The sequence below is a fragment of the Dicentrarchus labrax genome, unplaced genomic scaffold (genome assembly GCF_905237075.1).
Source record: "Dicentrarchus labrax unplaced genomic scaffold, dlabrax2021, whole genome shotgun sequence".
Lineage (NCBI taxonomy): Eukaryota > Metazoa > Chordata > Actinopteri > Moronidae > Dicentrarchus > Dicentrarchus labrax.
Window position 1 is genome coordinate 5350366 of NW_026136719.1, and position 23075 is coordinate 5373440.

At 38.2% G+C, this 23075-nt stretch overlaps 2 protein-coding genes and 1 long non-coding RNA gene across 6 annotated transcripts; 1 reads left to right on the forward strand and 2 right to left on the reverse strand.

The window, feature by feature from the left end:
- Positions 1–365: 365 nt before the first annotated feature.
- On the reverse strand, positions 366–4645 carry LOC127351486 (high choriolytic enzyme 1). Its single transcript, XM_051379043.1, has 9 exons — positions 4494–4645; positions 4235–4262; positions 4064–4114; positions 3612–3743; positions 2595–2715; positions 1965–2143; positions 1385–1466; positions 1058–1182; positions 366–864 (listed from the first exon to the last, which is right to left on the reverse strand). Coding segments are annotated over exons 1-9 (774 nt in total). The 5' UTR covers positions 4548–4645; the 3' UTR covers positions 366–862.
- Positions 2150–11308, forward strand: LOC127351487 (uncharacterized). Its single transcript, XR_007880906.1, has 2 exons — positions 2150–2617; positions 11199–11308. It is a non-coding gene; the product is annotated as an uncharacterized LOC127351487 (long non-coding RNA).
- Positions 7943–22335, reverse strand: LOC127351485 (high choriolytic enzyme 1-like). Of its 4 annotated transcripts, none has more exons than XM_051379040.1 (9): positions 22133–22335; positions 12154–12181; positions 11958–12008; positions 11481–11612; positions 11176–11296; positions 10460–10638; positions 9710–9791; positions 9356–9480; positions 7943–9157 (listed from the first exon to the last, which is right to left on the reverse strand). In XM_051379040.1, exons 1-9 carry the CDS (start codon positions 22184–22186, stop codon positions 9150–9152), a joined length of 780 nt encoding a protein of 259 aa, XP_051235000.1. In that variant the 5' UTR covers positions 22187–22335; the 3' UTR covers positions 7943–9149. The 4 variants fall into 4 exon arrangements, with proteins under 4 accessions (XP_051235000.1, XP_051235001.1, XP_051234999.1 ...); XM_051379041.1 differs by lacking the exon at positions 22133–22335 and adding an exon at positions 12478–12614; XM_051379042.1 differs by lacking the exons at positions 7943–9157; positions 9356–9480; positions 9710–9791; ... (3 more) ...; positions 11958–12008; positions 12154–12181 and adding exons at positions 17232–18503; positions 18680–18804; positions 19034–19115; ... (3 more) ...; positions 21617–21667; positions 21812–21839 and having other exon boundaries at positions 22133–22297.
- Between the last annotated feature and the right edge of the window lie 740 nt (positions 22336–23075).

The window sequence follows — 23075 nt, forward strand, 5'->3', positions numbered from 1 at the left end:
ATGTTTTTATTCTACCATAATTAGCTATCTAAACTGACTATATATAAAGTACTTAAAACTAGCTCCATCTTGAGCTCCAATATCTAAATTATGCTTACACACTGAAGCATCAGTATTACTTTAATAATGTAATATTTGATACTAATCACTTCTGCAGAACAAGGGCTTTTTGTGCACTGTATCCATTGTTTAAGACTCTTTTTAAAAATAAGTATATCCATTGAAAACAAAGAACCGATATGAAATCGTACACTGTCAAACTAAGGAGAAGCCATGATCCAAACTGTACTGTACATCCCTGTTAAAATGATTGAGGGGTGCTGCCTCCATGGGTTGCCCTTTTAGTGGAAATATAACACCACATCTTTATTCTTGCTGATTTTATTGAACAAATGTATAATTTCATTGTAGAAATTAACACAAAGAAAACAAAAGAAAGAAACCCCCAACATTTAAAAATCACAAAAAATTAGAAGACAATTGGCTCATGGATAATATTGTTACTGGATCCTATCAGAGCTCCCTTCCCGTGTCTGCACACAATTATCATAGTTGGCAGTGGTGCAAAGTAACTAAGTACATTTGTTTTGCAATTTATTAATAATAATTTTGAGCTACTTCACTTTAGTGCCGTAGTGGATACTAAATGAAACCGAATGCAAACAGAAGCTAACAAAAGTGTGGCAGCACTTTAGATCTCTGTATCACATATGCACAGGTATTTGACACATTTATATATTCAAGACAAGTTTATGTTGCTTATATTCTTGCAGTACGACAGATCTGGGCCTTTAGTGTAATCCTGACAAACCCGGACTTATCTCTTGATGTATTTGAAGGTCAGCCGTTTCCTTCCATCAAGTCCTGGTGGAGAAAAAAAACAGTTAGATTCTGATTCATAGAAAAACAATCTCAGATATACAATATTCCAACCCTATCTTTTCCCTTGTTTTACTGCACTGTTACATGGTTGCCGAGTCAATAATGGGATGTATTAGCTGTGTGTGTAAGACAGTATGATTTATGTACATAATGTAGCATTTATTTTTCCACTCACAGCATTCGTAAAGCGTGTTGACACGAGCAATGTCATTGACACTCATCTCTGTCGCTTGTCCAAAGTTAAGGCTTGGATTGCTCCTAGAGACGATGGTTGGCTGCCCGTTTTTGGAGAAGGCGAATCTTGAGGACGACACAAACACAACATTTTGGTATATAGAGCTATACACACACAAACACAAGCACACACTGAATCTGTACTCACAATTAAAGCATTCTTACGTCTTTTGATCAGTTTTGATTAACTTATAATGTGACTGCAAATGAGGTATTTTCTTCAGTTTAACCAGAAGTTCTCAGTTTGTTAGCTCACACAATCACTCACTTGCTGTAATGCATGACAGAGTCGAAGTCGTAGGGAGTGCCCAGGTTGTTAGTCCCCACCTTCACAAAGTTTGATTCCTTTCCTGCAAAAGAGGAGAGCAAAATATTGAAATACAGATTGTAAATCCATCAGTTACAGTTGGTTCAAATTGTCTGTGGTCGTGGCTGTTTTATCAATGCAACCCAATCAGGAGTTTGCACACTAGTTCATATAGATATAACCCAGTGAAGGTCTTCAGTGTGTCACATGTAAGAATCCATAACCATTGTCCATAAATCTCCATACAGCCAACACCTCACCAATATAACAACACAGCGTTCAGCTGTAGCGAGGGCTAGCGTAGCAGTCAAAAAAGTATTTGTGCTCAAGTGAAGGTTGAAAGGGACCTGAAGTACAAACTACCTACACTTCTAGAAATGGCTCGCGATCCTCTAACTTTTCATCCAGTGCAATCATCAGGTCAAAACTTCAGTTTGCCCAATACTTTGGTTTATGGCCAAATACCTGCAAAACTACTGACAGTCAGTACTGATCAGCCTTAGGTGTGACCAGAAATAAAGGTTTTTGTGGGTGAGCTGACCTGGCTGGATGTTCTGGGTGAGGATGGAGACGTATGTGTCCCTGTCGGAGCGGACCTGCTCGTGGTGGAAGCCCAGAGCGTGGAGAACCTCGTGCTGCACTGTATCTTTGTACAAACAACCATTTTTCCTCAGGGAAACCGGCTGTCCTCGGCTTTGACGGCCCAGGTAGGACCAACACCTGACACACAAAGACACAAACACACACTCTTAACAGGAATAGAAACTTGGGGTGTGGCTGAGAGGCACACCACACTACACATGTCATTCTCCTCTCCTTCTCCTCCCTTGTTTCCTGTCTGTCTCCACTGTGTCAATAAAAGCTATTTCTTCTCTAATCTCACGATCGCTTGGATTTATCTTGTGACCCTTTTTGAGAGGCCCGACCCCTAAAGAAGTCTAAAACTAGCTCCAACTTAAACAGCTACAACACTAAAATGCTTGTTTTACATTGATGGATCAGTATTCACTTAATAATGTCACATATAATAACATTTCAGTCACAGTATGATTGCTTTTACTTTTAATACTTTGAATACTTTGTGCTGTGTCAACTCCAATCCTTTCATGTTAGTGTGTGTGTGTGTGTGTGTGTGTGTGTGTGTGTGTGTGTGTGTGTGTGTGTGTCCTACCCAGTTCCAGAGAAGAAGTGGAGGTAATTCCGATCGGAAGATCGTCTCCAGACAAAGCGAATGCAGGTGGATTGGTGGAAGCTCACCAGGCCTCTAATGATGATGTTGCGCTCTTCTCTGGCTGCAGAGACAAACAGGTTGCTCACTTCTTCTCACATCTCACATTTTCAGCTGAGGGCTGGTAGGGATTACTTATTTATCTATTTATTTATACATAATTTCTGTATTTCCTTTAAAATGTTTTTTTTTGATCGTCCTTTTCTCACTTAATTAAAAAGAACATCAAGTGCAGTATACCCATATTGTTGTTTTTTTATTATCTTGTGAGGTGTTTTTCTGTATAAGAATTTGTTACTCTACAAGTAAGATTTAGTATTTCTTTTAATTATTATTATGTATCTACTTATTTTGATGTGTGTCTGTCTTTTTGAGGTTGTTTGGGTTTGGTTTGGTGTGACTGTGTTCTTATACTTTATTTTTTATGGCCAAATACCTGCAAAACGAATGACATTCCCATAAGTCTTAAGTCATCATTGAGGTTCAGAAAATTCACATAGCTCTTATATCAGTGGATCACTGACACTCTCCTCTATCCATTCATATACAGATATTTATTGTGTATTGATAACCTGTGGACATACAGACCAGAAACTACAAAGAAATCCAATTGTGGCGAGGATCGGACGGTGTCGGGGAGGCGTGGATCTCACCCAAAATATTAATAAAAAAGAAAAAGGAAAGACTCTTGTCTTACATTAATGGATGTAAATGTTCTAAAAGTACTGTGCTCAACTGCAGTCAGCAAAGCTTAACTGCTCATCAGGTTTTAAATGACACAACAAGTAAAAAGTTATAAATCTAAATGTTAAGACAGTATTTGTGCCCACTTCTAAACGTTTTTTCTTTTTCTCTTTTTCACTACAATGAAACTTTGTTATTTGTGACTGGAACCAAGCCACAGTGACATTGACTAGACCGGTTTTTAGACGTCAAAGGTTAAGAGTTAAGTCAACTTACTGTAGCTGGAGGAGATAGTGACGGGCACTCTGACGTAGCTTCCGCTTTTCGGCCACTTGCAGCCTCTGGCAGTGCAGGGGTCTGCATTCCTGTTTCGATTTGGCACAATGTCGCCGTGTTCCAGTCTCGTTGCTGCAGAATGACAAACAGACAAATTAATCTTCAAACCAGGAATCTATAGAGTTTTTATTATTATTGATTAGTCCGTCCATTATTTTATTATTTTCTCTATTATTATTTTTTTCTATAGTGCATTAGTCTTGCAATTGCTTGCAAAGATATTAAAGGAAGAATTTTTCATTTGACGAGCTGAAACCAGCAAATGTTTGGAATTTATCCTTATAAATAAATAACATCAGCAACATAAACAGTTACATGATTAGAACTGTTGACTATGGTGTAATGTATTTGTATTTTTGCCAAAAGATTTAGATGATATAAAACTGTCTTACATATGCCTTCGTTAGCTATAGCGATGACTTCAGAGACGTCTAAAGACCCATCTGGAAGTAAACAGAAAGTGTAGCAGTTGAAATTATTCACATCATTCAGATGTGAATCGAGGACATAAAAGATAAAAATGTAAATTCAATATCTGAAAAATTATTAATTATTCAACTAACCGGTTACAGCTTCATCATCGGTTGCACCCTGTAACACAAGTCATGAAATTGCACATTTTTAAAATTGTGTTTCTTTATGTTTCTTGATGTTGTTGCAGTTTTTTTTCATCCATATAAATTAATGCTCCATCTTAAAGGCTCATATAATCCTCTTAAAAGCATCTGAATGATCTAAAAAAAATCTATTTTTAGTTAATTTTCACAGGGCAGCAGGCAATGTTTAACATCACAATCCCAGTGCTGAAAGAGTGACACTTACCGCCGGAATGGCCGTCAATGAGAGGAAGACGAGGCAAAGGAAAGCTGGAGTCATGGTGGTGGTCCACAGATTTTCCCTGTTGTACCTGAACTTGCTGATGCTTGATGCTGCAGAAGTTCAGCTCCTTGCTCTTTAAAGGCCGCTCATGCTGGGTGTGTCTGAGGTTTCACCAACATCTGTCAGTCTTCTGCCGGTTGAATACTTCTGTGTGATCCTGCTTAATCAGAATGACTGGCAGTATTTTTCCACGCCGGAAATCCCATCACAGTAAGGACATGTGGTGGTATTCAGATCCTTAACTTATATAAAAGTAGCGATTTATGACAAAAGCAAAAGTCCTGATTATGCAGAGAATGGACCTTTGAATGTTATAGTTTTTCCTATTATAATTTTGTAAATTGAATTTGATAGTGGAAGCTGGTTTAGGGGAAGCTAAATGTAACTGCTTTATTACTGTAGTTGTATAATCAATGAGAGAACATCATATTTTATAAACTCAGCACAGCTTTCGATGTAAAATCTTCATTTGCAAAGCAACTAGTAATTACTAAAGGTAGTCTTTACTCTCTCTGTTGTCAAATAGAAACATAAAGAAGCAAGTAGTAGTAGTGTACTCAAGTACGCTCCTTGTAAATGTCTTTAGTTGCATTTTACCAATGGAGATATCAGTACTGACATCTGATGACACTGACTAAAGAAAGGAAAAGAAGGCTACAAAGACAACAAAAACAAGTTGTTTAATGTCTTATGTCTGTAAAATGTAACTTGTTTCCAAAGAGTACAGTCTGCATTCTTCTCAGAGACGAGGCTATTTTTACCCAAACTAAAGATCAAACTTCGCTCACAGGGCTAGAGCATAACAGCCACTATCAGTTCACACTGTCCATTGACAGACGAATGCTTGTGAATGGATGAGTAATTTTCAAGGGACAAACCAAGAGGCTTATTGTTCACTGGTGTGGTTTGGGTGGTTTGGGTGGAAACCAGGAAACATTTCTATACAAAGCTTCCCTTAAAAGGACCTGTATTAGAAATACAAAATATCTTATAGTTATATAAAGGTCCAGTGTGTAGGATTTAGTGGCATCTAGCAGTGTAATTGTTAGATCGCAACTTCCTCGCTTCATCCTCCCCTTCTAAGCGCCAAGGAGAAGCTAAGGTGGCCATGGGGTAAACATCTGTGTTTACCCTACTGTTTCATGTCACAATGGCAGCTGTGAAGAAGGTCTATTATAATCATGGCTCTGATTGGAGCACTGGTAATAAAGGACAGCCATATTCAAAGATCCAAAGAGTTTCCACTAAACCCACTTTATAGATGTTGGCTAATGCTCTCAAACAGGCAAGAACTTCCTTCTTCCACCTGTGTACGTTGCGTAAGGTATTATGTCACAAAGGTAATGTGTAGGATAGGTGTAGGTGTGCAATAAAACAAAAATGATGGATGATTTGTTTTTTATGTTCGGCAACCCCAAACGAGGAAGTAAAGTTAATGTCAACCAAACACAAGGGTTAAAGTCAATAGCACTCAGCTCCAAACTTGTTCACCAGGAAGCACATTCTTGTGTCTTTTGTATATGTTTAACAAAGAGAGACATTCAGGTTAGTCCCTTTGTCAGTCAGATGTAAAGCGACATTACTGGAAGCTTTAGAGCACAGTGACATCGGCATGCAGCTGAACTCAGACTTCAAAATGACAACTTGACTTCCATGATCCTTAGGAACAAAACACCCTCAGAGACATGCAGCAGGAATGTGGAGAGGCTGTATGTTGTTGCAGTGAGATATATATGTTTTTCTTGGCTATACACACACACACATACACACACACACACACACACACACACACACACACACACACACACACAATAAATCAGAATAGAATAGACCATGTAAAGTGCCTTTGAAGTGCTTTATAAAATAATGTATTATTATTATTATTATAAATGATTTAACTCTGGAAGAAAGAAAATAGGAAAAATAAGTGTTATTGTTATTTGATCAAATGTGTAAAAAGGTTTTGTCTTTCTGGCCAGTGACCTCTGCGAATACAATAGCAAAGGCAGAAGTAGCATAACATTGTTACACTGCTACAGAAAGTTTTGCAAGCTCAACACAGGAAGTTTGTCCCCTCTCCTACCAACAGTCAAGATTGAACCTTAGACCTTAACCATGGAGGTGGATGATAAAACATCCAATAGGTGGACACACAGCCCAATATCACTATTTCTTCCCAGAGTCGGAGCTGCTGTAATAATTTCTTCCATGCAGCAAATTCATCCAAACATTCAGCAGAGGTGGGTGAGGTTTACATTCAGCTGCAGGAGGAAGAGAGGTGTCGATGAATTGTGAGAGCAGTGCCGGGTGAGTTGATCGTTTGAGCCGGTGCTCACTGAGGAATCACTCTCTCTCTTTAAATGCAGTAGCGTGCAGGAGCTCAGATGGCTGCTGCACACACACCAAAGGACTGCCACGCCAGCAAGAAGCTTCAGTTACAGCAACCTCTTCCGGCGAAGTGCAAAGCTGCAGTCAAATTAGGCTGGCTAGTTGGTGGACAGGAGGCTTTTAATTAAATACACACGCACGCACACACACACACACACACACACACACACACACACATGCACACACACACACACACACACACACACACACACACACACACACACACACCTTAATGAGCAGTGTTGGAGAAACCACTTTATTTGAATCTCTGTTTGTTCTGAAGCATCTTTGCTTTGATCACTCTCAGAATTAAATTATCTTTGCTTTAAAAATTCTTCGATGCACACACACACTAAAAATGAATATCATGTTCCATTTACAAATAAAGATTGATTAATGTGTGTATTGTGTTTTTGAGGAGAGAGTGGTGGGAAAATATGGCACAGGTTGGGTGTGCTTGTGTAACTATTTTAACAGTTGTTGGACTGAGCTGGTTTCTTCTTTCTTTTGCTCACAACTTCTCCCCATTTGGAAAATACTTGCTCAGGTGATGCTGGCGTGCATAAAAATAGTTTTGCTAGTTTAAACAGATGAGCCAGTGGGTCCTCTGTTCTTTCCAGCGGTGGGTCAGTCACGTACCACTGCACCTCCACTGTAACTTAACTATTTATAACATTACCCGTGGATGATGGATTTTCAACATTTGCTGGTGCTGGTTGAGCTGATGTGGAGGGCTGTTCTTCTGAAGGTGTGTCAGGTGGTGTGTATCTTAACAACTGTGAGCATTGTACATTCATTTTACTGGTGGCTACACCTGTACAACAACTGTCCAGTCATACACTTGACTTTAGAGTCCTGGACATTCCCACAACAGCACTGATCTGGAAGTTGCTACAATCAAATCAAAAAACTGATGAAATCTTACACTGTCAACTGTAGTGTACATTCCTGTTAAAATGATTGAGGGGTACTGCCTCATTTTGGTGGAAATACAACATCACACCTTTATTTTTGGTTGATTTTATTGAACAAAGCATTTAATTGTAGAAATTAATACACAATTGTTGACTCTAAATCATAAATGGACAAATATCCAGTATAAAAAACCCAGAATCGAACCCCTAACCCCTAACCCCAAATGACACCCTTCTGGTGTCTGCACACAATTATTGTAGTTTGCAATGGTGCAAAGTAACAGAGTACATTTGTTACAACTTTGAGGTACTTCACTTTGAGATTTCTATTTTATGCTACTTTATATTTCAACTCAACCACACAGATTTCACATCAACATGATCGTTTTATAAAATGTAATGTCTTGTTACAAATTTAATGCATAGTTTCACTTTGTTTGTTTTTTTATTTTAATCTCTGTGAGCCCTCGCAGTAAAACCATAACCATAACCAATTACAAGTTTCTATTTTAAACCCAAACAAGAAGAAGTGAGTAACTGATTTAAATCACATTATAAGTGGTTAAAAGAACAATGTCTGACCTCAGCAGAAAGAGACGTAATACCATTGACCTGTTCAAAATAAAGAACAGCTCGCTTCTGTTCCACTAGCCCCGGCACAAACATTTTTCACCAACATTTTCCTTCATGAGTCTTTCTGACAAGCTGAAACAAATTTCTATCTTAGCTGCATATGCTGAGTCAGAGCTTCCCAAAGTTGGCCCACCATAAGGTTCGATTTGACCCATAAGATGTTTCTAGCAAAAAAAAAGGATTTTATTTTTTGTGGGGTAAAAATGCTCTCTAAATATATAGGATCCCTAATAAGCAATTCTTTTTCATTATCTGAGCTTCCACTTTGAGTAGGAAGTCAGAAACTTGGGATCGTGGTAACATTTTACATCTTAATACAATACATTAGGTGTTTGCTTTGGCCCGTGGCCCACCCATATGTTTTGGCCCTCCAAGGAAAAAAAAAAACTGGGCTCCCCGGTGCTAAATGCTGTTTTGGCGTCTTCACTTGTTGCAAATTTTCCTGTCCAGTGTCGTACTGGATACTTAATAAGACTGAATGTAAACAGAAGCTAAGAGAAGTGTGGCAGCACTACAGATCTCTATATCACATATGCACAGGTATGCAGTACACTTATGTATTCAAGACAAGTTTGTGTTGCTTTGAGGTAATATTCTTGCAGTACAACAGATCTGGGCCTTTGGTGAGTTGAAGTATCTGGAGCTTGGCCGTTTCCTTCTGTCATTAAATTCCTGGTTGAGAAAAAAAATGAGATTGTGATTCATAGAAAACCATCTCAGAAACACAATATTTCAATCCTATTTTAACTCTATTTTTCCCTTGTTTTACTGCACTGTTACACAGTAACCCAGTCAGTAGTGGGATGTATTAGCTGTGTGTGTAAGACAGTATGACTTATGCACATAATATAGCATTTATTTTTCACTCACTGCATTGGTAGAGCTTGTTGACACGAGCAATGTCATTGACACTCATGTCTGTGGCGTATCCAAAGTTGAGGCTTGGATTGCTCCTCGCAATGATGGTTGGCTGCCCGTTTCTGGAGAAGGCGTATCTTGAGGACGACACAAACACAACATTTTTGTATATAAAGCTATACACACACAAACACCAGCACACACTGAGTCTGTACTCACAGTGTGAGTGCTTGTTTTGATTAGTTTTGATTAAGCAATAATGTAACCTTTTGATTTTCTTTCCTTTGAATACACATGTTGACTTACATTAAAGCAATCATAATAGGTGATATGAATATATATGAATGCACTCATACAATCACTCACTTGCTGTAATGCATGACAGAGTTGAAGTCGTAGGGAGTGCCCAGGTTGTTAGTCCCCACCTTCACAAAGTTTGATTCCTTTCCTGCCCAGGAGGAGAGCAAAATATTGAAATACAGATTGTAAACTTTCTGTTTTGACCTTCAGTAAAAGTTGGTTGAAAATGTCTGTAGTTGTTGCACCTGTGTTTTTCAATGCAACCTGATACATTCAATGAGGTATTGCTGTTCTGGTGCCAAACTTCAAAACAAACCTTTCTGATTTATCCCTGCTAGGAAGAGAGTCTGTTGATCACTTTGCTGAGTTGGTTTATTTTAACTTTTCAGTTCACATAGGAAGGCTTAAGGTTATTATAGGTAACTAAAACTAAACTAAAAACTAAAATTTAGTGTGAAAAAAACATTTTAGTTAACTAAAATAAAAATAAAACCTAAACTTTAGAAAAACATTCAAATTAACTGAAACAATGTTGCTTGTACTTGCAAAACTAACTATAATATACAAATAAAGAGGAAATGTATTAAGTTTTAATCAACTTGGTCAAATCTTTCAACCCAACAAGCATGCATCCTCTAACTTGTCATCCAGTGCTTTTGTCCAGTTGGACGAATACCTGCAAAACTAAAGACATTAGTGGCAGTAGCAGTCTGGTTGTTCTGTTATTGATCTAATCTGAGCTATAAATTCAGCCCTCATTGTTCTCATCATTGTATAAGACATAAAACCAGAACAGTTTTTTGTGGGAAAGCTGACCTGGCTGAATGTTCTGGGTGAGGATGGAGACGTATGTGTCCCTGTCGGAGCGGACCTGCTCGTGGTGGAAGCCCAGAGCGTGGAGAACCTCGTGCTGCACTGTGTCTCTGTACAAACAACCATTTTTCCTCAGGGAAACCGGCTGTCCTCGGCTTTGACGGCCCAGGTAGGACCAACATCTGACAAACAAAGACACACACACACACACGCAAACACACAAAGACACACACACACACACACACACACACACACACACACACAAAAAAAAAAAAAACACAGTGAAATCATAGTAAAAAAGGTATTGTTTCTACTATTATAGTGACCACACAGGAAGAAATCACTGTCCTCTCTCTCTTTATAATCTCATCTAACAAGTCCTCCAAATCTAATGACAACATACATTGTTTGGAATTGCTCTCTGGAACAACACAAAAGCAGCACATAGACCTGTTTTCAGTGGTGGAAAGTGACTGTATTTAAATAAAAGATACTTGTTCTGAAGTGGTGCTTTAAGAAGTGGGCACACTCTTAATTTATGCCCCAAATGTTCTTACATTGATGCATCAGTTTATACTTAATAATATCATATATAATAACATTTCAGTCACAGTGGACATTTATTGTTGCGGAGTGAATGTTTTTTTTCTTTTAATACTCTAAGTAATTTTGCTAATGGTGTGTATGTGTGTGCGCGTGTGTGTGTGTGTGTTTCCTACCCAGTTCCAGAGAAGAAGTAGAGGTAATTCCGATGCCATCGTCGTCTCCAGACAAAGCGAATGCAGGTGGACTGGTGGAAGGTCAGCAGGGCTCTAATGATGATGTTGCGCTCTTCTCTGGCTGCAGAGACAATTAATGTGCATCTACATGTAAATAACAAAGTATTTCTCTTTGTTATTACTATTTATGTATCTGTTTTAAATAATTATGTATTCATTATTTGTTTATTCAAGTTTCTGGGCCATTGGGACATTGACTAAACAGGTTTTTAGAGGTCAAAGGTTAAGAGTTAAGTCTAACTTACTGTAGCTGGAGGAGATAATGACAGGCACTCTGACGTAGCGTCCGCGTTTACGCCACTTGCAGCCTCTGGCAGTGCAGGGGTCTGCATTCCTGTTTCGATTCGGCACAATGTCACCATGTTCCAGTCTCGTTGCTGCAGAATGACAAACAGACAAATGAATCTTCAAACCGGGAATATATAGAGTTTTAGGGCTGAAACTAACATTTCTTTATTAGAAAATTATTGATTAGTCCGTCCATTATTTTATTATTTTCTCTATTATTAATTTTTTCTATAGTGCAATAGTCTTGCTATTGCTTACAAAGATATTAAAGGAAGAAATTTCTCATTTGACGAGCTGAAACCAGCAAATGTTTGGAATCCTTGATAAATAACATCAGCAACATAAACGATTATGTGATTATAACTGTTGACTATCATTGCCATATTGTATTTGTATTTTAGCCAAAAGATTTAGATGAAATAAAACTGTCTTACATATGCCTTCGTTAGCTCTAGCGATGACTTCAGAGACGTCTGAAGACACATCTGGAAGCAAACAGAAAAAACAGCGAGTGTCAAAGACAAGGTGCAGCACTTTAAAATATTCACATCATTCAGATGTGAACTGAAGAGAACATAAAAGATACAATTTTACTTAAATATCTAGAGAATTCTTCATTATTCAACTCACCTGTTTCACCATCCTCATCGGTTGCACCCTGTAACACAGTCATAAAATTGTACATTTTTAAATCGTGTTTTTCTTCTGTTTTATGATGTTATTTGTCAGATTATTCTGCTGCTGTCCAGTGAAAATGTGTTGCTGTTTTTTATTTCATCCATATAAATTAAAGGACAATTCTCCCTCTTAAAAGGCTCATAAAATCCTTTGAAAACCATCTGAATGATCTCAAAAATCTAAAATTAGCATTAACATGTTGGAGATACATGTTTTTTACGGGACAACATGCAGAGTTTAACATCATAATCCCTGTTCTGAAAGAGTGAGATTTACCGGAGGAATGGCCGTCAATGAGAGGAAGAGGAGGAAAAGGAAAGCTGGAGTCATGGTGGTGGTCCTCTTCTTCTAAACTTCAATAAGAAAAGACAAAATCTGAACAGTGTCTGTCAGATTAGTTACCTGAGCTCTGATGCTTGTTGCTGCAGAAGTTCAGCTCCTCACTCTTTATAGGCCGCTCATGCTGGGTGTGTCTGAAGTTTCTCCAATATCTGTCAATCTCAGCTGTCGGTTGAATACTTCTGTGTGATGCTGCTTAATTAGAATGACTGGCAGTGATTCTCCAGGAAGTGAAGACATGCAGTGGTGGAGTAAGTATTCAGATCCTTTACTTTTGTAAAAGTAGCGATACAAAATGAAAGCAAAAGTCCTTATTATGCAGAGAATGTCCCCTTCAGTGTTATATTATTTTTATTATACCCTTTGTAAACTGCATTTAATTGTGGAGGCTGGTTGAGGGGAAGCCAAATTTAACTGCTTTATCACTGTAGTTGTATAATCAATGAGAGAACATCATATTTTGTAAGCTCAGCTCAGTAGGCTTCACATTTTCTATGTAAAAGCCTACACCATGTTTTCTGAAATATAGTCAAATAGAAGTATAAAGTAGCATTAAATGAAAATACTGAAGTAAAGGTATCAGTATCAGATATCTACCAATGGATAAAGAAAGAAAAAGGCAACAGAAACAGGTTTTTTGCAAGTGTTTAAGTTGATTGTCAGTACAGAAGGATGCACTTTAGTGGATGAGTAATTGATGTGACAAAAGGCTGATTGTTCACTTTGGGACAGAAGTGGTTTTGGTGGTAACCAGGAAACATTCATTTATTTATAAAGCTTCCTTTGAAAGGGCCTGAAATTGAACTGACAATTAGAAGTACAAAATATCCAGTACAATAAGGTGTGTGTCGGATTTAGTGGCATCTAGTAGTGTAGACAAACAGATCGCAACTTCCTCGCTTCATCCTCCCCTTCTGAGCGTGAAGGAGAAGATACGGTGGCCGTATAGCTCTGCTATACTAAATTGAACAGAGATGTGTGAGAAACAGGTTCATCGAGATGTAAAGTGACATTACTGGACGACATCGGCATGCTGCTGAACCCAAACTTTAGCAGCAATGTGGTGTGGCTGCATGTTGTTGTGCACACTGTGACATATAGACACTTCAGACTTGCAACACGTTAATACACACATGATACATCAGAATAGATGAGATCAGTGGGGCTTTATTTTATGGGTCCCTTTTTGGTTTAATTTGATTTCTTAGGGATGTGTTCTTGACAACTATGTTACAAACTATGGTACAGATTCTAAAAAGGGAAAACATGATCATAAATTATTTAATTTTGAAAAAAAAGGAAATAGAAAATAGACTTTTTTTGTCAACTGGACAAAATTGGTCAAGAGAATATATTTATTTATAACCAGAAATATTTTCTGTAGTTTAATTCTGTTCCACATCGACCTGAAACAGGACATTACACCTTTAATCAATTTCAAATCTTTAATGCTATGAGCACCACACTCAAAAATCCATTCAGCTCCATTGCACTGGTGTGACAGATTCTAAAAAGGGAAAACGTGATCATAAATTATTTAATTTGTATTAAATGTATTTATTCCAAGTCTAAAAGGCCACACCCACTTCTTGCTAACATCAGGAATTAAATTCAATTCAATTCAATTTTATTGGTATAGCACCAATTTATAACAGAAGTTATCTCAGGAAACTTTTCAAATAGAGCAGGTTTAGACCGAACTCCTTATAGCATTATTTACAGAGACCCAACAGTACCACCATGAGCAAGCACCTGGCGATGGCTGCAAGGAAAAAATTCCTTTAAAAGGCAGAAACCTAGGACAGACCCTTCGGCTCTAGGTGGGTGGTTGTCTGTCTCGACCAGTTGGGGTGAGAGATAGATAGAGAGAGAGACAGAGAGAGACTGAAAGACAGAAAGACAGACAGACAGAGGTGCACAACAACAACAGTAGCAAAAACTTCACTAATAGTAGTGACTGATGATGATGAACTTGAAGAAGATGATGAACATGAAGAAGATGATGACAACGACGACAACAACGATGGGGGACAATGAGCAGTGATTATAGTAATAATAATATCTGTAGTAATAATAATAGTAATAATAATAATAACAATAATATCAGTAACATTAGCAATGGGAGTCAAGCAGGACCATGGCAGGAGGCTCCACCAGGATCCATGAGAACCTGCGAGATGAGAAAGCACAAGAACTCCGGGGAAGAAGTGAAGTTAGTAACATGCATTAATAGAACATGAATGAGTGCAGAAAGAGAGGGAAAGGAAGAGAGGAGCTCAGTGCACCATGGGAAATCCCCCGATAGTCTAGGCCTATAGCAGCATAACTAAGGGATGGTTCAGGACTCACCTGATCCAGCCCTAACTATAAGCTTTATCAAAGAGGAATGTCTTAAGCCTACTCTTGAATGTGGAGAGGGTGTCTGCCTCCCGAACCACAACTGGAAGCTGGTTCCACAGGAGAGGAGCTTGGTAACTGAAGGCTCTGGCTCCTGTTCTACTTTTAGAGACTATAGGAACCACAAGTAGCCCAGCATTCAGAGAACGTAGTGTTCTAGTGGGGTAGTAGGGTACTATGAGCTCTTTAAGATATGAAGGGGCCTGAAGTTAATTGATGACGATTGATAGCAGAAAAATAGTCTAAATATAATCTGATTTTACATTTGTTAAAGTTCCTGAACTTGGAGAGACAGTGATACCTGTTCAGGGGAATTTTGTCTCTAATAGTAACAATTTTATCATAAAAGAAGCTCATGAAGTCATTGCTACTTAGGGTTATGGGTTTATGTGGCTCAATAGAGCTGTGACTCTCTGTCAGCCTGGCTACAGTGCTTAAGAGGAACCTGGGGTTGCTCCTTTCAGATTTCTTCGCTTTTGGCTTTAATTGGCGGGTTTGGTGGTTGTACCACAGTGCTAGTCTCCTATGTTTTAACATTTTCCTCCAGGGAAGCCTGGAATTCCACCTTTCTGGATAGCGGTGTTGATGTATCCATTCTCTGTCATGTACGAGGTCATCCTCTTGGCCAGTATAGAAAAGAAGATCTTGCCTTCTACACTTAGCAGTGAGATTGTTCTGAATTGGTAAATGGTTGAGGAGTTCTCTTCCTTTGGCACGAAACAGCCCTCTGCCTTTTTCCAGCATGATGGAATGGTACCCTTTCTCCAGATCCTCCGGAACAGCTTCCACAGCCTCCGAAGGAGCATTGGACATTTCTTATATACCTTGTATGGTATACAGCTTGGGCCGGGGGCAGATCCTGTTCTGGCCTTCTTCACCACCTCTTGGACTTCCTTCCAGGATGGTTCACTTATGTTGAGCTCTTTTTCCGGGGTCTTTGTGCTGTTGATGCTTGGGTTGGCATCCAGGGCCTGGTTTCTGGAGGTGTCATTGTGGGTCTCCCTCAAGAACACCTCCACATCTTCTCTGGGGCTAGTCAGCCATCCAGATTTTGCTTCACCCAGCAGTGTTCTGGTGAATCGGAAGGGGTCTTTGGTGAACTGGGATCTTTTGTTCTCCCTATCCTTCCTCTTCTTCCTTGATGCCTTCCCTTTCATCAGCTGGGCCCCTTTTCAACTGTTTGGTGAGAGTCTTGATTTCTCCCCTAACAAGATTATCAATTTGGGAGGGACTAAAGTTGTTATAGGACTCTGTTAAATTCAGACGTGGCATTGAATTAAACATTGGTGGACTCTCCTCCATAAATTTAGCTATAGCACTGTCAGATAGGCATCTGCTGTAAGAAGTTTTGCCTTATGGTGTATAATCTGATAACAGAAATTCCAAAGTTATTAAATAATGCTCAGATAGAAAAGGATTTTGTGGGAAGACTATTAAATATTCAATATCAAGGCCATATGATAGAACAAGGTCAAGGGTGTGATTAAAACAGTTGTGTGTGAGTTGGTTTATTTACACTCTGACAGAAGCCAATTGAGTCTATTAATGAGATAAATGTGTTACTAATGCTGTCATTGTTAACATCAACATGAATATTATAATCACCTACAATAATTACTTTATCCAATTTAAGGACTTAACTTGATAAAAACTCTGAGAGTACAGGCCAGGAGTGCGGTACACTATAACAAACAGAACTGGCTGCAGTGTTTTCCAGGTCGGGTGAGAAAGACTAAGAACGAGGCTTTCAAATGAATTATAATTTACTTTAGGTTTAGGGTCAATTAAAAGGCTTGAATCATATATGGCTGCTACTCCACACAACAACATCTTCCGAATCAATAACAATTCATTTAACTTCAATTGGTAATCCTCTCCTTCCACTCCTCTTTTGTAAAAGGCAAAAGACTTGGGCATTATGAATAAAAACCGGAGAAAAGATGGCCCTTTGCTCAAGAGCGGCCAAAGTATAGTGTCGTCCCAGCCACTACACTTGTGGTTAGTCTCCCTCCTTGGCTTATTGCCAAGGCAGGGCCTTTCTGACTGGAGTTTGCATGCTCTACCCATATCTGTCCAGGTTTCCCTCACCATCAAAACACGTGTGTTTGATAAGTCTCAAGTCAATACCCTTGACTTCAGGGGCCGGGACATTCCTACAATAGCCCTGACTTGGAAGTTGCTACAATCAAATCAAAAAACTGATATGAAATCTTACACTGTCAACTGTAGTGTACATTTCTGTTCAAATGATTGAGGGGTACTGCCTCATTTTGGTGGAAATACAACATCACACCTTTATTATTGCTGATTTTATTGAACAAAGCATTTAATTTAGAAATTAATACACAATTGTTGACTCTAAGTCATAAATGGACAAATATCGAGTATAAGAAAACCCCAGAAAGGAACCCCTAACTCAGAATAAAAGAAACACAAAAAATTAGAATACATCTGGCTCAAATGGTCCTGATAATATTGTTATTGGATCATATCAGAACTACCTTCTGGTGTCTGCAGACAATTATCGTAGCTTGCAGTGGTACAACGGAATAAAGTAAATTTGTTACAACTCTGAGGTACTTCACTTTGAGATTTCTATTTTATGCTACTTAATATTTCAACTCAACCACACAGATTTCACATCAACATGATCGTTTTATAAAATGTATTGTCTTGTTACAAATTTAATGCATAGTTTCACTTTGTTTTTGTTTTTTTTTTATCTCTGTGAGCCCTCGCAGTAAAACCATAACCATAACCAAATACAAGTTTCTATTTTAAACCCAAACAAGAAGAAGTGAGTAACTTATTTAAATCATCATCAAGTATAAGTGGTTAAAAGAGATGTAATACCATCAACCTGTTAAAAATAAAGAGGCAAAGCTCTGCCCTCTTTTCAAGCGCGCTTCTGTTCCACTAGCCCCAGCACAAACATTATTCACCAACATTTTCCTTCATGAGTCTTTCTGACAAGCTGAAACAAATTCCTATCTTAGCTGCAGATGCTCAGTCAGAGCTTCCCAGAGTTAGCCCACCATAAGATTCGATTTGGCCCTAGCAAAAAAAATATTTTACTTTTTGGGGGGTAAAAATGCTCTCTAAATATATAGGATCCCTAATTATCAATTATTTTTCATTATCTGAGCTTCCACTTTGAGGAGTCAGTAAAGGAAGCCTGGGATCCTGGTAACATTTTGCATCTTAATACAATACATTAGGTGTTTGCTTTTGGCTGTGGCCCACCAATAAGTTTCAGTTTAGGCCCTCTAAGGGAAAAAAACTGGGATCCCCTATGCTAAATGCGTTTTTTTTACAATTGACTTGTTGCAAATTTGCCTGTCCAGTGTCGTAACGGATACTTAATAAGACTGAATGTAAACAGAAGCTAAGAGAAGTGTGGCAGCACTACAGATCTCTATATCACATATGCACAGGTATGCAGTGCATTTATATATTCAAGACAAGTTTGTGTTGCTTTGAGGTAATATTCTTGCAGTACAACAGATCTGGGCCTTTGGTGAGTTGAAGTATCTGGAGCTTGACCGTTTCCTTCTGTCATTAAATTCCTGGTTGAGATAAAGAATGAGATTGTTATTCATAGAAAAGTAACATTTTAATCCTATTTTAACCCTAATTTCCCCTTGTTTTACTGCACTGTTACACGGTAACACAGTCAGTATTGGGATGTATTAGTAAGGCAGTATGACTTATGCACATAATATAGCATTTATTTTTCACTCACAGCATTGGTAGAGCTTGTTGACACGAGCAATGTCATTGACACTCATGTCAGTGGCCTGTCCAAAGTTGAGGCTTGGATTGCTCTTCGCAATGATGGTTGGCTGCCCGTTTCTGGAGAAGGCGAATCTTGAGGATGACATTTTTGACATCAACATTTTTGTATATAAAGCTATACACACACAAACACCAGTACACAGTCTGTACTCACAGTGTGAGTGCTTGTTTTGATTAGTTTTGATCAAGCAATAATGTAACCTTTTGATTTTCTTTCCTTTGAATACACATGTTGACTTACATTAAAGCAATTATAATAGGTGATATGAATATATATGAATGCACTCATACAATCACTCACTTGCTGTAATGCATGACAGAGTTGAAGTCGTAGGGAGTGCCCAGGTTGTTAGTCCCCACCTTCACAAAGTTTGATTCCTTTCCTGCCCAGGAGGAGAGCAAAATATTGAAATACAGATTGTAAACTTTCTGTTTTGACCTTCAGTAAAAGTTGGTTGAAAATGTCTGTAGTTGTTGCACCTGTGTTTTTCAATGCAACCTGATACATTCAATCAGGTATTGCTGTTCTGGTGCCAAACTTCAAAACAAACCTTTCTGTTTCCTTATTTAGATTTATCCCTGCTAGGAAGAGAGTCTGTTGATCACTTTGCTGAGTTGGTTTATTTTAACTATTCAGTTCACACAGGAAGGCTTAAGGTTATTATAGCTAACTAAAACTAAACTAAAAACTAAAACTTAGTGTGAAAAAAACATTTTAGTTAACTAAAATAAAAATAAAACCTAAACTTTAGAAAAACATTCAAATTAACTGAAACAATGTTGCTTGTACTTGCAAAACTAACTATAATATACAAATAAAGAGGAAATGTATTAAGTTTTAATCAACTTGGTCAAATCTTTCAACCCAACAAGCATGCATCCTCTAACTTTTCATCCAGTGCTTTTGTCCAGTTGGACGAATACCTGCAAAACTAAAGACATTAGTGGCAGTAGCAGTCTGGTCGTTCTGTTATTGATCTAATCTGAGCTATAAATTCAGCCCTCATTGTTCTCATCATTGTATAAGACATAAAACCAGAACAGTTTTTTGTGGGAAAGCTGACCTGGCTGAATGTTCTGGGTGAGGATGGAGACGTATGTGTCCCTGTCGGAGCGGACCTGCTCGTGGTGGAAGCCCAGAGCGTGGAGAACCTCGTGCTGCACTGTGTCTCTGTACAAACAACCATTTTTCCTCAGGGAAACCGGCTGTCCTCGGCTTTGACGGCCCAGGTAGGACCAACATCTGACACACAAAGACACACACACGCAAACACACACACACACACACACACACACACACACACACACACACAAACACACACACACACACACACACACACACACACACACACACACACACACACACACACACACACACACACACACACAGTGAAATCATAGTAAAAAAGGTATTGTTTCTACTATTATAGTGACCACACAGGAAGAAATCACTTTCCTCTCTCTCTTTATAATCTCATCAAACAAGTCCTCCAAATCTAATGACAACATACATTGTTTGGAATTGCTCTCTGGAACAACACAAAAGCAGCACATAGACCTGTTTTCAGTGGTGGAAAGTGACTGTATTTAAATAAAAGATACTTGTTCTGAAGTGGAGCTTTAAGAAGTGGGCACACTCTTAATTTATGCCCCAAATGTTCTTACATTGATGCATCAGTGTATACTTAATAATATCATATATAATAACATTTCAGTCACAGTGGACATTTATTGTTGCGGAGTGAATGTTTTTTTTCTTTTAATACTTTAAGTAATTTTGCTAATGGTGTGTATGTGTGTGTGTGTGTGTGTGTGTGTGTGTGTTTCCTACCCAGTTCCAGAGAAGAAGTGGAGGTAATTCCGATGCCATCGTCGTCTCCAGACAAAGCGAATGCAGGTGGACTGGTGGAAGGTCAGCAGGGCTCTAATGATGATGTTGCGCTCTTCTCTGGCTGCAGAGACAATTAATGTGCATCTACATGTAAATAACAAAGTATTTCTCTTTGTTATTACTATTTATGTATCTGTTTTAAATAATTATGTATTCATTATTTGTTTATTCAAGTTTCTGGGCCAGGTGATATGTATTGTGGGTTTGTGTGTTTCTTATCACCACTGCTAATAATAAGTTCTAATAATCCACGGTATGACAGTGTCTCAGTGGGAGGCAGGCATGTAAAGACGACCTATGCACTCTGAAGTTGATCAACCAGAAGGCAAAAGTTGACCATGACACACTTGAATTGCATAATGAGGCAGAATTGCAATTCAAAAATATAATCAAGAAAACAGAAATAGATACGTTTTGTGGAAAAAATAGGAAGAGAAAATAAATAAATTGAATACATTTTGTTATTTCTGAGTGGAACTAAGCAACAGTGACATTGACTAGACAGGTTTTTAGAGGTCAAAGGTTAAGAGTAAAGTCAGCTTACTGTAGCTGGAGGAGATAGTGACAGGCACTCTGACGTAGCTTCCGCTTTTCGGCCACTTGCAGCCTCTGGCAGTGCAGGGGTCTGCATTCCTGTTTCGATTCGGCACAATGTCGCCGTGTTCCAGTCTCGTTGCTGCAGAATGACAAACAGACAAATTAATCTTCAAACCAGGAATCTATAGAGTTTTTATTATTATTGATTAGTCCGTCCATTATTTTATTATTTTCTCTATTATTATTTTTTTCTATAGTGCAATATTCTTGCTATTGCTTGCAAAGATATTAAAGGAAGAATTTTTCATTTGACAAGCTGAAACCAGCAAATGTTTGGAATTGATCCTTGATAAATAACATCAGCAACATAAACGATTACATGATTATAACTGTTGACTATGGTGTAATGTATTTGTATTTTAGCCAAAAGATTTAGATGATATAAAACTGTCTTACATATGCCTTCGTTAGCTCTAGCGATGACTTCAGAGACGTCTGAAGACACATCTGGAAGCAAACAGAAATAAGAGGTAATCAGAGACAAGGTGCAGCAGTTTCAAATTATTCACATCATTCAGATGTGAACTGAAGAGAACATAAAAGATACAATTTTACTTAAATATCTAGAGAATTCTTCATTATTCAACTCACCTGTTTCACCATCCTCATCGGTTGCACCCTGTAACACAGTCATAAAATTGTACGTTTTTAAATCGTGTTTTTCTTCTGTTTTATGATGTTATTTGTCAGATTATTCTGCTGCTGTCCAGTGAAAATGTGTTGCTGTTTTTTTCATCCATATAAATTAAAGGACAATTCTCCTTCTAAGAGGCTTATAAAATCCTTTAAAAACTATCTGAATGATATTAAAAAAGAAAAAAATAGCATTAACATGTTGGAGATACATGTTTTTTACGGGACAACATGCAGAGTTTAACATCATAATCCCAGTGCTGAAAGAGTGAGACTTACCGGAGGAATGGCCGTCAATGAGAGGAAGAGGAGGAAAAGGAAAGCTGGAGTCATGGTGGTGGTTCTCTTCTTCTAAACTTCAAATCTGAAAAGACAAAATCTGAACAGTGTCTGTCAGATTTTACCTGTTACCTGAACTTTGATTATTGTTTGACCAGCTTTTTATAGGCCGCTCGTGCTGGGTGTGTCTGAGGTTTCTCCAATATCTGTCAATCTCAGCTGTCGGTTGAATACTTCTGTGTGATGCTGCTTAATTAGAATTACTGGCACTGACTCCAGGAAGTGAAGCCGTGTCATGGTATTCAGATCCTTTTTCTTTTGTCCTCATTATGCAGCGAATGTCCCTTTCAGTGTTATATGATTTATACTATACCTTTTGCAAACTGCATTTAATTGTGGAGGCTGGTTGAGGGGAAGCTAAATTTAAGTGCTTTATCACTGTAGTTGTATAATCAATGAGAGAACATCATATAAGCTTATTATAAGTTCAGCACAGCTTTCTATGTAAAAGCCTACACTATGTTTCTGAAATGTAGTCAAATAGAAATATAAAGTAGCATTTAATAAAAAATACCATAAAGTATCAGTATTTCGTGTGACAAAAGGCTGATTGTTGTTGGACGGAAGTGGTTTTGGTGGAAACCAGGAAACATTCATTTATTGATAAAGCTTCCTTTAAAAGTGCCTGAAATTGAACTGACAAATTAGAAGTACAAAATATCCAGTACAATAAAGGTCCAGTGTGTCAGATTTAGTGGCATCTAGTGGTGAAGCTGCAGATTGCAACTAACTGAACACTGCTCGCGTCCGTATTTGACTGGTAATGAGAACAGGAAATGGAAAAAAAAAATCATTCGAAAATGTCATGGTAACAAATTGCATATATCCAATATCCAATATCATTTCCACTGGTTCTAGTATTACGCTGTACTGCAGTTGTGCA